The sequence below is a fragment of the Hermetia illucens genome, chromosome 2 (genome assembly GCF_905115235.1).
Source record: "Hermetia illucens chromosome 2, iHerIll2.2.curated.20191125, whole genome shotgun sequence".
Classification (NCBI taxonomy): domain Eukaryota; kingdom Metazoa; phylum Arthropoda; class Insecta; order Diptera; family Stratiomyidae; genus Hermetia; species Hermetia illucens.
This window is the reverse complement of record NC_051850.1, coordinates 74,554,487-74,572,149: the sequence shown is the minus strand read 5'-3', so window position 1 is coordinate 74,572,149 and position 17,663 is coordinate 74,554,487. Positions and strand designations below refer to the sequence as shown.

The window sequence follows — 17,663 nt, the reverse complement described above, 5'->3', positions numbered from 1 at the left end:
ATTACAATAGTGGATATAATTCATATTTTAAATTTAAAGAATATTCTAATACATAGTATAGTTTACAATATTTCCTTATTTGCTACGTTATCACTTATATCTACATCCATAATACTATGATGACCCCATGCAAGAGTTTCGAAAGTATCTTTTATTATGTACCTCTTATCATCATTAGCGCTCAGGGCAATTTTGAGTTGTCTTACTGAACTCACCTTATGTTTCTGAGATTGTATGAGATTTTGCTTTACTTCTTTTCGAGTGTTATTTTTTAAACAGTCTACAAAATCATCGAATGATAATCTATTTTTTACAATTTAACTTTTAACACCTTTAGATTTTTCCATTTTGTCTTCACCAGCCACGCGAATTGCATACATTTTTGAGAGTAAACCAACGAATTCGGTCATAATTTTCCCATTATTCTCATCTTCCATAAGGCCTAATACTTTTTTGTTTACGAGGGGTATTCCAAAAATGTTATTAGAAGGATAATCACTAGGATCAAAGCGATTGCGACAATCACGTTTAATTACTTCGTAGAAATCGTAACATTCTATTTCATATATAAGGGAATCTGTATCCGTATAACACAATGAACAGTTGAAACCAAATTCAGGAATCATATAATTATAGTGAAAATCATATATAGTGGTTTTTGCCAAATCTAAAATACACATACCTACATATATCGGTTTATTGAAGTAAATTTCAGATTTATTCAGTTCAATGGCTACAAGATTCTCATTAAAAACAGTTGACGCTTTAAATTCTTCTTCTTTCTTCTTTTTCTTCAGCCTTTGTCCCGTTCACAAGCGGGGTCGGCTCGTCGTGATCGGCTTCGCCATTTGGCTCTATCGAATGCCTGATCTGGGTGCTTTAAATTCTGGCTTTGCAATTAGCGATTCTGCTCCATACCGACCTGACCATTGTGTTACTAGTTTCACAATGCTATGTTTACGAACGTTTTCCATTGTTTTGCCAAACACAGCATTGTTCATTTTTGGATAAAGTTCGAAGTCGTGTGTTGAGTTCAATGTACGGTTTGAGCCAAGGAGACTGCCTAAAACTGAGAACTCTGTGAATTTTAGTAAGATTTAGACCATGCTCCATTGCTTGCTTCAAGTTTCGGTAATGGATGATATATTTAACTTTATCTTTTAAAGTAGCCAACAATTTTTCTTCTTTTGATCCAGGCGGTACACTGCGTTCTGAACAGAAGGGGAGTTGATTGTGTAGATTATGTAATTCTTTCGGATATTCCAGATCTACTTCAAGGATATAACCAATAGGTGACTCATCAGACACATCTTCTACTTTAAAATATAGTATATAGTATAGTATAGTATAATATTAATATTAATATTATACTGATAATTATTAATTAATATTAATTAATTAATATTATAATAATAATGATATTGATTATTATTGATTGATTGATTGATTGATTGATTATACTGATAATTATTAATTAATATTAATTAATTAATATTATAATAATATTGATTAATCATGATAGTCATTCAATCAATCAATCAATAATAATCAATATCATTATAAACAATGTACATTCTTTAAGTTTTCTAAGTTTCGTGCAACTCCGGGATAAACTATCAATTGTGGTAATTATTAGGTAAAGTTTTAAATTAATATTATCACTTCATTCTAATTAACCTGTAGTTTAAATACACATGCTTTATAATTTGCTGTTATTGTAGATAATGTGCAAGCCGTATGTCACAGCCACGCTTTCCCAGTTTGTCTTGTTACTCCAACGTGTTTCAAACTTCTTATCAAAGTGAAACCTCGTTGTCATGTTGTCCCTCGGTATCAGTAATTCGGGATACCGCCTAGAAAGGATATCAATCTTCCTTCGATTTAGGCAGCTCCCCGCCTCACTCATGCTACCGGCCATCCTGAATATTGATCTCCTTGCCTGCATCTGTATGTGCAGATGGAGAGGGGTTAATCCCAGAAGGACCTCCAGGGATGCCGTTGGGCATGTCCTCATTGCCCCACTGATACACACGCAAGCCAGCCTTTGGAGCTTATGTAATTCCCTGGCTTGTGTGCTGAGTTGGGTTCTTTCTGCCCAGATTACCGCTCCATAGGTAATCATTGGTCTTACTATTGCAGTATATATCCAAAGTAGTATCTTCGGGCTACAACCCCATTTTTTTCCTGCTATGGACCTGCAAGTCATCAGAGCCCTCGTGGCTTTCTGACAAGTGTTTCCGACATGTGTCTTCCAGAGTAATTTTTGGTCTAGCGTGATTCCCAAGTATTTGACCTCTGTTTCTCGTTTCACCTCCATATCATGTAATGTTATGGCTTTCAGGTCTCAGGGGTCGTTAGATTCTCAGGGGTCGTTAGCGATTTTTTTTAAACGGGTCGCTTACGATACGGGGTGTGACGTCCCCGAGGTGCCCGAGTAAGTAGTTTTGCCCCCTAGCTGGCAGCATACCTGCGTCCTAGGTAGTAGCCTCGAGAAAGCTTCTCGGTGAAGAGCGAACCGCGAATGACCGGTACACGTCGGGACACACTGGGAGTCTCCGGAGCCGTCGACAACTCTCTGTCGGCGTCGACGGGGTGATGTGAGCGTAGCTCTGCCAAGGTGGTAGTTGCGACGTGTATCAGGAGCCAGCCCCTTCGGGACCCTGGTCGGGAAGTGTGCATTGAACCGGTGTTAGTAGACCGCGTTGCCCCGAGCGAGCGCTGATCCGTCCGTGAATTCCGGGATCAGCTAAGCGTAGGTCAGGTCTCAGGGAACTGGGGTAGGGGCTGTGTCCCCGAGGGTATACCCGTTCTTGACTATTGCGGCCCGCTCCCTTGCATACGATGCGCTGGTAACTTTTTCATGGAGAATATTCTGAAAATTGTAAAAAAAACGTCGAAACAACAGACAAGGAGGAAGAGCTGGGTGCGTTTGGGCGGAGCACAAAGATGCGTCGTTCACCGCAGCGACCAGTGAAAGAGGCAACGAGGGCTCATATACCCGATGAGACACCGGGGCGCCCAAATAAAGAGGAAGCCTCATCAAGTGGTGCGACTGACCGTGCGGGGATGGCAACTCCACTACCTTGCAGTGCCCCTGTCCTGGAAGTAAGCTCAGTGAGAAACGCTAGCCCTGAGCAGATGGATTTCGGCACAAATCGAGTGGAAATGCATTCGACCGTCCTCGCTAGAGCCGAAGAGGAAAGGCTCATCCGAAAGTGCGCAGCAGTGGTGAAGCGTATGCGGTCGGCAACGTTCCTTCAGAGAAACGTCAGCAAAGGCGTCAAAAACGGGCTGATGGAACTGGAGGAGCTACTGGACCGCGTTTCCTTTTATAGACGCACGTGGAGAGCAGCGGAAGACGATTGTAGAGCAGAAACAGTCGCACTCCCCGCTGAGAATGCTGCTTGCGTCAAACGGACCGCAGATAGCCCTCTGCAAAGTGAACAGGGGAAAAAGCGGAAAGAGGACGACGTGCCTGAAGGAGACTTTATCGAAGTAGTCTCCAAGGCCCAAAAAAAAGGCGAAAAAGGATAAAAAGAAACAACGGACTCCGGCGCCAGAGACACGTCTGTCCAAAAACAAGGAGGCTGCCAACCCAAAGCCAGTAGCGGAAAAAACGAGGAAACGAAGAAGGACTAGACCGTCGGCTCTGCTCATTAAGCGACGGAAGGCAAGACATTTGCGGAAGTCCTTAGTGAAATCCGCTACAGGATGAAACTCGAGGAGAACGGAGCAGAGGTGTCTTCGATACGGAAAACAAGGAGTGGTGGAGTTCTCGTCGAACTGGGCCCAAATACGACCAACAAGAGCACGTTCTGCGAAGCGGTCAAGGGGTTATTGGGGGAGAAGGCCCTTGTTTCCAGCCTAGAACCCATGTGCTCTCTGGAAATACGGGATCTTGACTGCCTCACAGAAAAGGTCGAAGTAGAGGAGGCGCTAAAGCGTGAATGTCCAGAGGTAACCAATGCCCGGGTAGCTATTACCTCTGTAAATGCTCGAGGCCAAAAACTTGCCGTGGTGGATGTCCCCGAGCAACATGCGAGGAAACTCCTTAACAGCGGGAGAATCAAAATCGGATGGGTAGTATGCAGGGTACGAATGCGGATAGTCCCCACCAAGTGCTACAGGTGTCTGGACTATGGACACACGTCAGCAGCTTGCAAGGGTCCGGACAGGAAGACAGCATGCCGGAGATGCGGCCAAGCGGGTCATCAAGCAAAGACTTGCAAGGAAAGCGAGAGTTGTGTTCTCTGCAGGGATCGTGGTGCGTCTGGCGAAAGCGTCGCACACACTGCGGGCTCGGGACGGTGTCCGATCTTCAGGGCGGAATTGGAGAGGGCTAGGGTGCGAACGCCATGATTCGCATTTTGCAAATTAACATGCACCGGAGTGCAACCGCTCACCAGTTGCTAGAGCAGTTCGCTGCGGAAGTAAATGCTGATCTAGTGCTGATTAGCGAGCAATACCGAAACAAGGACCCGTCCTCATGGTATCTGGACTTATCGGGCACCGCTGCCATCTGGGTTCGGGACGACGTTCGACTTCGCGTTCTTGCCGAAGGCCGCGGGGACGGATTTGCCTGGATCCGGTGTTTATGGATAACGTTTTTTAGCGTTTACCTGACGCCGAATGAGTCGATTCCGGACTTTCAACGCCGGCTTGATGCTCTGGAGGACGCCGTTTCGAGCACGGAGGGACGAATCCTGGTTGGCGGTGATTTTAATGCCAGGGCTCTTGAATGGGGCATGCCTCAATCAGACTCCAGAGGGAAACGGATTCTGGAAATGGCGGCGAGAACCGGGCTCGTAATTTTAAACACCGGATCCACGCCAACGTTTCGGCGCTCAGGTTGTGAAGGAAGCATTCCCGACATAACTTTTGCGTCGGAATCTCTGGCATCATCGGTGGACGGGTGGCGAGTTCTAGAAGACTTCTCGGCAAGTGATCATCAGTACATTGCGTTCGAAGTGTTTGACGCTACTTGCCGGCGAGCACCAACACGACGTTCCCCCTGCGTGTGGAATGTCGCGAAGGTGAACATCGGAAGGTTCGTCGAAGCTCTTGGAGCAGGTAGGGCCGCACTGGGGGGCACTCCGGGGGGTGGTGGTGTCGCAGCTGACACCGTCGTAAATTCAGTGATGAATCTGATAACGACGGTGTGTGAGGCTTCCATGCCCCGGAGAGGCCCCAGGCGCGACAAGCCTTCTATGTACTGGTGGACGGCGGAAATTGCCGACCTACGGAAGGAGTGTCATAAGCTCCGCCGTTTGGCACAACGTTTCTACGCCAACGAGGAGGCATGTGCCATAAAGGCACAATATAGATCAGCAAAAAGGAGACTCCGCAGCGCTATAAATAAAAGCAAAGCTCGCGGCTGGCAAAACCTTGTTAATGAGGTGAATGATGACCCGTGGGGACTTGGCTACAAGCTTGTCACTCGGAAAATCGGGGCTCTGCGGAAGCCCTGCATACTGAGCACCGACCAGATGGACCGCATTGTGCGGGCATTGTTCTCTAGACACCCTGTACGGGTTGATGTAAACAGCGCGGAAAGCGTCGTGGATTGCCCCCTTTTCACAATGGGAGAACTCGAAGAAGCGGTTCTCACTATGAAAAACAGGAAGGCGCCAGGCCCTGATGGCATCCCGGCGGAAGTTTACAAACTGGTGTTCCGCCAACGGCCAGAATTGCTGCTCGAAGCGTTCAACGCGTGCTTGAAGGAGGGCATTTTTCCTTCTCGCTGGAAAGTGGCCAGACTCGTGTTGATCCGTAAGGGTAAAGGAGATCCGGAGCTCCCATCTGCATACCGACCGCTGTGTATGCTTGACACGGCCGGAAAAGTGCTCGAGAAGCTCATCAGGGGTAGACTCGCAGAAGCGATCCGTGCTGCCGGGGACTTATCTGCAAGGCAGTTCGGGTTTAGAACAGGGAAATCTACAGTGGATGCTGTTATGCAGGTCGTAGATGCGTTTAATCGAGCCGGTGCGCACAGCCGCCGATCTCGACGGATAGTGCTCCTCATAACGCTCGACGTCAGAAATGCCTTCAATTCCGTAAGATGGACAGATATGCTGGGCACACTAGAGAACTCCTTTCACGTGCCAAGCTATCTCTTGCGGATATTGAGGGATTATCTGAAAGACCGCTCCCTGTTCTATGAGACGCTAGAGGGCCAGAGGAGGATGGAAATCACGTCGGGAGTAGCGCAGGGATCCATCCTAAGGCCGGACCTCTGGAACGCTTCCTACGATAGTCTGCTGAGACTCGATATGCCTGAAGAGTCGCGCCTGGTCGGTTATGCAGACGACGTCGCGGCACTTGTTGCCGGACGCACTGTTGAACAGGCGCAAAGCAGACTTGGCATATTGATGCGACGGGTAAGCGGATGGATGACTGCTCACGGTTTCAACCTTGCGCTGGAGAAAACCGAAGTAGTCATCCTGACCAAAAGGAGAATCCCGACCTTGCGTCCCATATCGATCGGCGAGTTGACTATAGAGTCAAAACCAGCGGTTAAATACCTTGGTTTAATGCTCGACTCGAAGATGAGCTTCTTCGAGCAAATCAAAGCAGCCGCGGACAGGGCTGCAGCAGGAGTCGCGGCCTTGAGTCGGCTAATGGCGAATGTGGGCGGCCCTATATCAACTAGGAGACGTCTCCTCATGGGAGCAACGCAGTCCGTCCTTCTCTATGGTGCGGAGGTATGGGCTGATGCCCTTGACAAGGAGGTGCATCGTAAACGCCTAGCTCAAGTGCAGAGGCGGGGAGCTTTGCGAGTGGCGTCTGCTTATCGCACTGTCTCCGAACCGGCTGTGATGGTGATTGCGGGAGTGATCCCCGTTGCCCTCCTTGCCAAGGAGCGCAAAGCTATCTATCGCCGTAAGGGCGAAAACTTAAGAGAAGTGGTTGCCCGTGAAGAACGTCAACGCACCCTTAACGAGTGGCAAGTTTCTTGGCAAAATGAGCCAAGGGGCAAGTGGACTGCGCGGCTCATCGACAAATTAGACCCATGGTTGAACAGAAAGCACGGTGAGATTGATTACTTCCTTACCCAACTTCTAAGTGGGCATGGAGGTTTTCAGTCTTACCTGCACAGGGTTGGGAAGGCGCGATCTCCTGATTGTGTGTTCTGCAATAGAGTGCCGGATGACGCTGAACACACCTTTTTCTCTTGCGAGAGGTGGGATGGCCTCCGCCAGCAGCTTTATGCAAACACAGGGGAGCTCTCTCCAGACAACATTGTCAGAGAGATGCTGAAGAGCGCTGGCAGCTGTAATCGTATTGCGCATTATGTTCGGGCTCTTCTTACTACGAAGAAGATTGAACTCGACCGGCAGAGGGATCGGACGGTAAGGGGTTCCCTGAACTAACAACTCCCTTCCTCCCCTCCCCTCCCGTTGGTGAAAGGAATTCCCTGACTTGAAGGCTCCCAAAGCCGGGAGAGCGGGAGGGCTAGCCCGAAGTAATGTGTCAAACGGTTCCAGGCTAGTTCTCTGATGACAGGGAGGTGTTTAGTTGGTAGTCCGCCAGCGTGCGGGAGTCCAACACTCTGTGCGTAAACGCATTCACCTACCCTACTCCAAAAAAAAAAAAAAAAAAATGGCTTTCAGGTGATCCAGCTTACGCCTCCTAGTGAATGGTACTATGGTGGTTTTGGTTGGGTTGATCCGCAGTCCCACCTTCCTGCACCAGGCACTAGTAACCCTTAATCCAGTTTGGATTCTATCACATAGGGTATCTTCATATTTGCCCCTACAGATTAGAACAATGTCGTCCGCGTAGCCCTGGACTTGTATTCCAGTATTAGTTAACACGTCCAGGAGTTCATCCACTACCATACTCCACATCAGCGGCGATAGTACTCCGCCCTGTGGACAGCCTTGAGTGGTGTTCATGATAATAGAATTTGTACCTGTTTGTACCTCTATTTGTCTGCTTTCTAGCATTTTGCCCATCCAGAGTGCCAGGGCGTTCCCACTCCTTTGCGGCTCAGGGCATCCTGTATCTCTGGGTGCGATGTGTTGTCGAATGCTCCTTCGATATCCAAAAACGCGCACAGTGCAATTTCTTTTGTTTCAATGGCGTCCCGTAGTACCTCTGTCAGCTGATACAGAGCAGTTTCAGTTGACCTTCCTGCCCGGTAAGGGTGTTGACAGTGATGTAAGGGATTACGCTTTAGAACGTTAGTTCTAATATAGTTGTCTATGACCTTCTCCACCGTTTTGAGTACGAACGATGTTAGGCAGATTGGTCTGAAAGATTTAGGGTGAAAAGGATCCTTTTTACCCGCCTTCGGAATAAAGACCACTTTTGCCCGTCTCCATGCCCTTGGTATGTAACCCAGTGCTATGCTCCCCCTTACCACCCTCAGAAGAGACTCTAGGATAATTCCTAGGCCCCTCTGGATAAGTGCAGGGAAAATGCCATCTGCTCCGGGAGATTTCATTGGGTGAAAGGTTCCCACTGCCCATCTTAGCCTAGCTTCTGAGCATACCTCTTTTGCTAGTTTCCAGCTCTCTTTCCTTCCCCTTTTATTCGTTGTTGGGGTGTCAGGCAGATTATTGTCGCCTGCCGCCGAGGGGTAGGACCCCGGGAAATGAGTTCTGAGAAGCAGGTGTACCCTGTCCTCCTCATTCTCGGTGAATGTCCCATCTTCCTTTTTCAAGCAGACAGAGGATATTCTCCCGTCTTTGGCTACAGCCTTGTACAGCCTAGTTGCTTCTGTGATCTGTTCAATCCCTTCACAGAATTCCCTAAAGCTGTTCCGTTTCGCTTCCCTGATGGCGTTGCTATACGCAGTCAGTGCATTTTTATACCTCCGCCAGTCCCCGGTTCGTTTTGCCCGGTTAAAGAGTTTTCGTACCTCCGTTCTCATTCTGGCTAAGTTTCTGTTCCACCATGGTACATCCCTTGATGACTTGACTGTCTTGGCCGGACAGCTGGCCTCATATGCGTCAATGACGATTGTGTTGAGGTCTTCCACCACCGTTTCTAATTCTAATTCGCTCCTGATGTCACCGCTCCCTTGAAGGTGGGCAATGTTGTTGCTCAGGTGCATTGTGTAGGATTCCCAATACGTTCTCTTGGGATTCCTTATTATTCTTTTTATTTCGGAGTTACCCTCAATGTCGAATCTGATTATCCTGTGATCAGACATTGAGGGTTCATCCGACACCCTCCAATTCCTGACCATCCCGTTCATTAGGGTATTTCCTAGAGTTATATCTAGTACCTCTTGTCTGGTGCTGGTCACAAATGTTGGAGTGTTCCCTACGTTGTATATTTCTAACTTATTACTAAGAATAAATTCGAGAAGGTACTCACCTCTACGATTAGTGTCACTGCTTCCCCACACTACGTGGTGGGCGTTGGCATCGCAGCCGAGAAGAAGTGGTAACGGCCTCTCCTCGCAATACTCCGTCAGCTTTGCGACTTGTTCCGGTGGGGCCCGGCTCTCGTCTCCTGGGAAGTATCCCGATGCTACCACTACCTTTCGAGTGCTCCTCCCGGCTTCCAATGAGACTTGGATAGCCACAAGGTCCCCGGTTAAGAACTCTGAAAGACATATGTATTTTAGATTACGTTTGAGAATTATGCAAGCTCTTGGTTTTTCACAAGACGAGTCCCAAATTACCTGCATGTCTCCTCCTTGCAGACCGCGAATCTGCCCCCGGTACACCCAGGGCTCCTGAGCCAGCACTATTCCAATGTTCTCCTTGGAATTTGCCCTTGCAATCACTGCAGATGCAGCTCTCGCATGGTGGAGGTTTATCTGGGCTATCCTAGTGCTGGCCATTGGCTCCGTTATTGTTTGGAGCTCTTCTCCACTGTCGGAGTGTCACCCTCCTCCTCCGACATGGCGCTTTCCTGCGCGTCGCTGTCCACCCCGAGCCCTAGTAGTCCTAGGTCTAGGTCGTCCAGCTTCTGCTCTTCACTGGGCAGCAGGTCTATTTCCCTGGTTGATCCCGTTCTTTCCGCCTCTATGGCTTCCGCGACTTCTTCAGGGACCTCGGTAAGTTTTCCACCCGATGCCTCCTCCGAGGTTTCTTTCCTTGGCTTTTCCTTGTGCATATGCACGGGCATGTTGCCAAATCGGTAGTTGATATGACAACTCCGACGTTTAATTGCCTCTAGGGATCGGTCATCTACCCCGATCGTGAGGAGTTTACCCTTTCCCTCCACCTTGCTTCTGAAGACCCTCCATAGTCGAGTATGGAGATCTTCGTTCTGAGCAATTAGGAGTCTCATGAGGTCTTCTGTTACTATTGCCGCGGCCTTTGGGAGAAAAACTGTCACCATGTGGGCTCCTGGTATATCATCTCCAGCACATATTGACAGTTCCACCCCTTCCCAGCCTGGCAATCTAGGAATTATGGTTCTGACCCATTCTGCGGTACCTTCCGTCGCGCAGTCCACCAGTATAAGGCCTGGTCGAAAGCGTATCCCGGTGAACACCAGTTTCGACGTCCATCCCTTGATCATCTGCTTGACGACCAGTTCTTCAATGGTTTCCTGTTCCTCCCGAGTGAGTATTTGCTCGGGAAACCTTTTTGGCAGTATGGCCAGCCGAATGCCCTTGACCGCACTAGCATAGCTAATGCCGGGCTTCCTGGGTCCTGCCTTCACTCCTGACCTGCCCGGGTTTTCTCCTTTCGTGGGTTCAGGTCTGGGTTTTTTGGGGGCATTCCCTTCATGCGGGCTGATCTCTGCTGCTCCCCGCTTTCTCGGCTCCGGTAGAGATGGCTTAGGTCTGTCCTGACCCTTCTTGAGGGCCTCTTCTGGTTTCAGGCCTTCCTTCAGATAGCGCAGGTACCATTTAACCCCGGCGCCACTGAGACCTGTCTCCTTCCTGACGTCTGTTATGTTTATCTCAGACGTGCTTTTGCTGGTCCCTGCTCTTTGAGCAGTGGTGTTCGTTGGCTGTAGTCCATGCAGTATACCAATGCTCACCTTGGATTCACTGCTTGACGTCCCAACTTCTCCCTTCTTGGGTGTAGTCACCTGGCTTTCAGTAATTCGGAGACGTGCCTCCACCTGATTAACCAGTTTTGGTGCGGTACGGGGCCCCGCTTTTTTGGTTTTTGTTTTTTTTTTTTCCAATTTAGTACTCATTTGATTCCCACGAGTATGGGGGTTAAGAGGTCCGCCGTGCCATAGCCCCCCGTAGCACGGTAAGATCTAACTTACTCACTGAGGCGACCAGGTATCAGTGAGGCTCCGTTCGAATACAGTCAGTTACCCATGACTGCAAACTATCCAATGGGCACGGTTCGCATGACACCCTGGATTGGGGGAGGTGTTTTTCGACTCCCCAGTCTAGATCCGTAGCGTTTTGTTAATAGTAGGGTCACCTCGTACAGGGTGTGGCCATCACCACTCACTAACGGTCTTGGTAGACGAGAGGCTTGGCCCCTGAAAAGGCACACACCGTCCCAGAGGAGAGACAACTCATCCTTAGACAAAGATAGGTTGGCCTCAGGGAGCTATGTTCCGCATCAGTCTATCCTGCAGTACACTGCTTGACCCCATTAAAAACCTATCACGGCTTTTATCTTCACAAGTATCTCAACATAAAAGCAAAATTTTATTTTGTGAGCGATGTCTTCATTATTTTTATAGCCCAACACGTTTAGAAAAACATATTCAGGATTGTAATAAACTTAACAATTGTAAAATTCGGTTACCATCCGAAGATTCAATGTTTCTGAAATTTAAGAATTTTAGTAATAAAGTAGAAATTCCTTTTGTAATTTATGCAGATTTAGAGTGTCTACTGATACCAATTAATGATAAAAACAGGTATCAAGAACATATTCCCAGTAATGTAGGTTATTATATTAAGTGTTCGTCTGATCAAAATTTATCTTTCTACAAGAGTTATCGTGGGAAGGATTGCATAAAGTGGTTTATTAATGAATTGAAAAAAATTGCTGAATATCTACAGTCGATTTTCCTTTCCCCTGTTTTGACTGAGTTAACTATAGAAGAAACCAGTAATTTTAAAAATGCTTGCAAATGTCACATATGCGAAAAATTGTTTTCCATGAACGATATTAAAGTGCAAGATCACTGTCATCTTACAGGTAAATACCGAGGTGCAGCCCATAATGCATGAAACATTAATTTTAAAGATTCACATACAATTCCAGTTATTTTTCACAATCTTAGCGGCTACGATTCCCATTTCATTATTGAGAATTTAGCTTCTGGGTTAAGAGGTCGCATTGATCTACTGCCTATAAATAAAGAACGATATATTTCATTCACGAAACATTTGGAAGGATACTTAATTAAGTTCCGTTTTATTGATTCTTTCAGATTCATGGCAAATAGTCTGGATACATTAGCATCCTACCTAACCATGTTTCCTATTTTAAAGTCTCAATTCACAGATCTTACAGAAGATAAATTTAATCTCATAACTCGCAAACTTGTGTACCCATATGACTATTTTAACTATTTCGATAAATTCACAGAAACAGCAATCCCTGATTTTCCCCAGTTTTATAACAAATTAAATGACGAAAGTGTAAGTGCACACCTCAAGAATTTGGGAGGAATTTTCAATACAAAATCTTGGCGAATACTCTGATTTGTATCTAAAAATTGATGTTCTTCTTCTGGCGGATGTTTTTGAAGAATTTCGTTCAAATTGTCATAATACATACGGTCTTGACCCAGCTCACTACTTCACACTTCCTGGTTATACCTGGGATGCAATGCTCAAATGCACTGATGTTACTTTAGAATTATTGACTGATGTAGATATGTTAATGTTTTTTGAACGCGGCATTAGAGGAGGACTTAGTCAATGTTCAAAACGTTATTCGAAGGCAAACAATAAATATATGTGCAATTACAACTCAACTAAGCCGTCTAAATTCTTGATTTATAATGATATTAATAATCAATATGGGTGGGCAATGTGCCAATTTCTACCACAAAATAGTTTTGAGTGGCTGGAAAATACGGCAGATTTTAAAGTAGAAGATGTGTCTGATGAGTCACCTATTGGTTATATCCTTGAAGTAGATCTGGAATATCCGAAAGAATTACATAATCTACACAATCAACTCCCCTTCTGTTCAGAACGCAGTGTACCGCCTGGATCAAAAGAAGAAAAATTTTTGGCTACTTTAAAAGATAAAGTTAAATATATCATCCATTACCGAAACTTGAAGCAAGCAATGGAGCATGGTCTAAATCTTACTAAAATTCACAGAGTTCTCAGTTTTAGGCAGTCTCCTTGGCTCAAACCGTACATTGAACTCAACACACGACTTCGAACTTTATCCAAAAATGACTTTGAAAAACATTTGTTTAAACTGATGAACAATGCTGTGTTTGGCAAAACAATGGAAAACGTTCGTAAACATAGCATTGTGAAACTAGTAACACAATGGTCAGGTCGGTATGGAGCAGAATCGCTAATTGCAAAGCCAGAATTTAAAGCGTCAACTGTTTTTAATGAGAATCTTGTAGCCATTGAACTGAATAAATCTGAAATTTACGTCAATAAACCGATATATGTAGGTATGTGTATTTTGGATTTGGCAAAAATCACTATATATGATTTCCACTATAATTATATGATTCCTGAATTTGGTTTCAACTGTTCATTGTGTTATACGGATACAGATTCCCTTATATATGAAATAGAATGTTACGATTTCTACGAAGTAATTAAACATGATTGTCGCAATCGCTTTGATACTAGTGATTATCCTTCTAATAACATTTTTGGAATACCCCTCGTAAACAAAAAAGTATTAGGCCTTATGAAAGATGAGAATAATGGGAAAATTATGACCGAATTCGTTGGTTTACGCTCAAAAATGTATGCAATTCGCGTGGCTGGTGAAGCTAAAATGAAAAAATCTAAAGGTGTTAAAAGTTAAATTGTAAAAAATAGATTATCATTCGATGATTTTGTAGACTGTTTAAAAAATAACACTCGAAAAGAAGTAAAGCAAAATCTCATACAATCTCAGAAACATAAGGTGAGTTCAGTAAGACAACTCAAAATTGCCCTGAGCGCTAATGATGATAAGAGGTACATAATAAAAGATACTTTCGAAACTCTTGCATGGGGTCATCATAGTATTATGGATGTAGATATAAGTGATAACGTAGCAAATAAGGAAATATTGTAAACTATACTATGTATTAGAATATTCTTTAAATTTAAAATATGAATTATATCCACTATTGTAATATACTTGATTAATTCAATAAATAAATTTCTTATTATATGGTAATATTGGTTTTCTTGCTTTGAAGCTTCATTTACCCTTCACTTCTTTCAACTGATATTGGATAAACATCAAGTTTTCCTTTCTCAAATTATCAATTGGATATAGCACCGAGGTACATTGACCAGATAAGTGATCATCAAAGAGAAGGCATTGAATTAGGCATTTACCGCATACGTGTGTATTTGAAAACTGACTGGCGTATATTGTAGTACTTATTAATCTAACCTAAGTGGAGCAATAATATAAATTTAAATATCAATATTTTAGCACCCAACCAATTCGAACTCAATCCTTCTACATTAAACTTTTACATATCAATAACCGACACAACGCCATCTATTGAGATGAAAAATCACTGCCAATATCCATAGTGAGTAAAAATCTTGAAAAGCTATTTCACAATATAAGGTAATATTATGTAATGAGCTTTTTAATTTAATTATTAACAACTCCGCATATTATGCAATTCGTTAGGAAAAAGCCTATGACGTCATCCCAAAAATCCAAGATGGCGGCAAATGTAAAAATCGGAAGCCCCTTTAAAAATACATGGGATTTTGGCGCAGAACCCGCATAGCTATACTACTCACGTATATAAATTGGTCGTACCCATATTTCCGATTTACTTCTTGTATTTGAATTAGGCAAAGTTCATTAGCACGCATATATTATATACCTTCATACACACATGTCTGGTTGACAGATAACTGAAAAAATAAAACAAAATAATTCTCTGCGACCCAATTCATAAGAACTCATTTCGTTGTGGTATTGACGAATTGATATATGATGATGACGTCATGCAGGCTGTAGAGTACACGAAATTCACAAAAAAACGTGAAGTTTCACCCCCTATAACTTTGTTAATAATAGTTGGATTTTCTTCAAACCTGACCAAACTGTGCACTATGTTCTTCATTACACGCATGCTAAGTTTTGTACTTCTGGGATGAACACAAGGGGGGTGCCGGGTAAATTTCTAAAATGTGGAAATATACTATTATTAACTCTATTTGTGCAGATATTGGAACCGGATATATGTTGAGGCCTAGATTTCGTAGATATGCACCACTGTGATTTTTTTAAGATTTTTCGATTGGATAGGTTCTGAGAACGAGACACACTTTTTGGGGGTCATATTTTGAGCCCTCACTCCCCTATGTTTCACCCAACATCAAATGTTGAACCAGTTTCGGAAAATACTAATCGATGCCTTTCATTTGATATCCCACATGGCTACATTTTGTGAAAAAAAAATTTGCACCCTCCATCCACATGTATGGGGAGCCCCCCCTTAAACTTAACACAAGATGGCGTCACTTACTGCATGTAAAGGGAACACCAGATTACATACTCTCACTAATTTTCGTGACAATCGATCTAGCCGTTTTCGAATAAATCGGGTGTGACAGACAGACAGACAGACAGACGGACAGACAGACACCGTCTCGATTCTAATAAGGTTTTGTTTCAGACAAAACCTTAAAAATCAATTGCTGTTCGTTAGTCTCGCTAAAACTCGAAAACGGCTGAACGGATTTATCTTATCTTGGTTTTGAAATGTCCGTGGAGGTCTAGGGAAGGTTTAAAAGGTGGGAAAAATTCGAATAATTGCCGGTAAAACCCTAAAAACAGCACTTTTCTTCTTCCCATATAAACATTTTTTTCTAAATAAAATTTAATAAAATTTTTTTCTAAATAAAATTTAAAATAAATTGATATTCAATAAAGTTAAATCACTCACTGTGTTCATCGGACCTCATATTACAACCAAGTGATAATCTTTTATTTCTAAAAAGACAAAAGACATCAAATGTTTCACAGCTCAGAACATGTTGTATTGGAAAATATAATTTCTGTTTTTAGTATTGTTTATTCAGCGTGTTCTCCCAGATATAGCGCAAAAGTTCAATAACCATAATTGGCTGGGTGAACGAGCAATGTTGGCGGTGAAAAATAAAGATGCCGAGGATCTCAATGCTATCATTCAGAATTTTCATCCAGGACAGTTGGTTTCCTTCAAATCAGTTGACACCGTTATGAACCAGGAAGACGTAGTCAACTATCCCACGGAGTTTTTAAATTCACTGGAATTGTGTGGATTACCACCTCACAATTTGCAGTTAAAAATAGGGTCAGTTGTCATGATGCTGCGTAACATTAATCAACCTCGACTGTGCATTGGAACAAGACTGGGACTGGGACGTCATTGAGGCAACAATCATAAAAGGAAAATACAAAGGAGAGGATGTCTTGATCCTGCCGATACCGATGATTCCAACGGATTTACCATTCGGTTTTTAACGCTTACAATTTCCACTACGTCTGGCCTTTGCGATGACCATAAATAAATCGCAAGGACAGTCGTTAGAAGTTTGCGGAATAAACTTAGAGTTTCCCTATTTCGCGCATGGACAATTATACGTCACGTGTTCGCGCGTCGAAAAACCGTCTTCTTTGTTTATTTACGCACCACAAAACAAAACAAAAAATATAGTTTATGAGAAAGCTTTAAGTTGAGCAACAAACTGTATCATAGCAGTGTGTCTGTCAATATGAAATTTAAACCTTATAAATAGCCAATATCTCAGGAAAGCTTTACTTTGTAATCAAGCAACATGATGTGTCGAAAATAATAATAAAACTTCATGCTTCATTCACAATATGCTTTTTTATTAAATACGGATTCGTTTTGTTTATTTTAAAATTATTTTATACAAAAGTTTAGGTCATTTATTTATCGATTGAAGCAGTACGAAGCCTGCCGGGTCAGCTAGTGTACATTAAATGGCTTACTGTACATTTCGACAATATACCATGCTTGACTTGGAACCCATATTTGCCTTCATGCAAAAGATCGGATAGTGGATTCAAAGCCAAACAAAACCACAGTGGGCTTAGAGAGTCGCCTTGGAAAATGCCACGCCTGATTGGTATCTCTCCTGATGTTTGTGAGGATACCGATAGCTTCGTGCTCCAATTCTTCATTACTGTTCTCAGAAGAAGAACGACATTCGGGTTGATCTTATACAAGCGTAACACTTGTAGTAACCACGAATGTGATATGGAGTCAAAGGCTGAGGCTGTCGAGATATTTCGTTTCTGATGGACAGCCTGCTTTACAGCTACCGTATCGATTATAAGCTGTTCTTTACAGCCTCGGGAGCCTTTTGCGCATTTTTTCTTTGCTCCTCAGCTATCAATTTATGAACGTCAAGATGTTTTGAGATGTTCGCGCACAGAACTGAAATGAAGACCTTGTAGATGGTAGGATGAAAAGTAATTGGTCGACATTTTGAAGAGCAAGAGGCACCCGGTTCCTTGGGGATGAGGAAAGTTATCCCCTTGGTGAAAAATGGTGGAACTAAATCAGGATCGGCAATTATCTGATTAAATTGATTTGCCAAT

The 17,663-nt window shown here is 44.0% G+C and overlaps 1 protein-coding gene across 1 annotated transcript; it reads left to right on the top strand.

The window, feature by feature from the left end:
* The first annotated feature begins 12,043 nt into the window (after positions 1-12,043).
* LOC119648468 lies at positions 12,044-16,468 on the top strand. The gene is made up of 5 exons (XM_038050229.1): positions 12,044-12,083; positions 12,150-12,501; positions 12,548-13,837; positions 13,913-14,000; positions 16,136-16,468. The coding sequence occupies exons 1-5, from the start codon at positions 12,044-12,046 to the stop codon at positions 16,466-16,468; spliced, it is 2,103 nt and encodes a 700-aa protein (XP_037906157.1).
* Positions 16,469-17,663: the final 1,195 nt, after the last annotated feature.

What these genes read in the sequence shown, in the direction of transcription:
- LOC119648468 (XM_038050229.1), top strand. Translation starts at nt 12,044, where the DNA reads ATGAACGATATTAAAGTGCAAGATCACTGTCATCTTACAG. An exon ending in GTTGGTTTACGCTCAAAAAT is followed by an intron (nt 13,838 to 13,912) that starts GTATGCAATTCG and finishes TGTAAAAAATAG; the next exon opens with ATTATCATTCGATGATTTTG. An exon ending in TACAATCTCAGAAACATAAG is followed by an intron (nt 14,001 to 16,135) that starts GTGAGTTCAGTA and finishes TTGTTTATTCAG; the next exon opens with CGTGTTCTCCCAGATATAGC.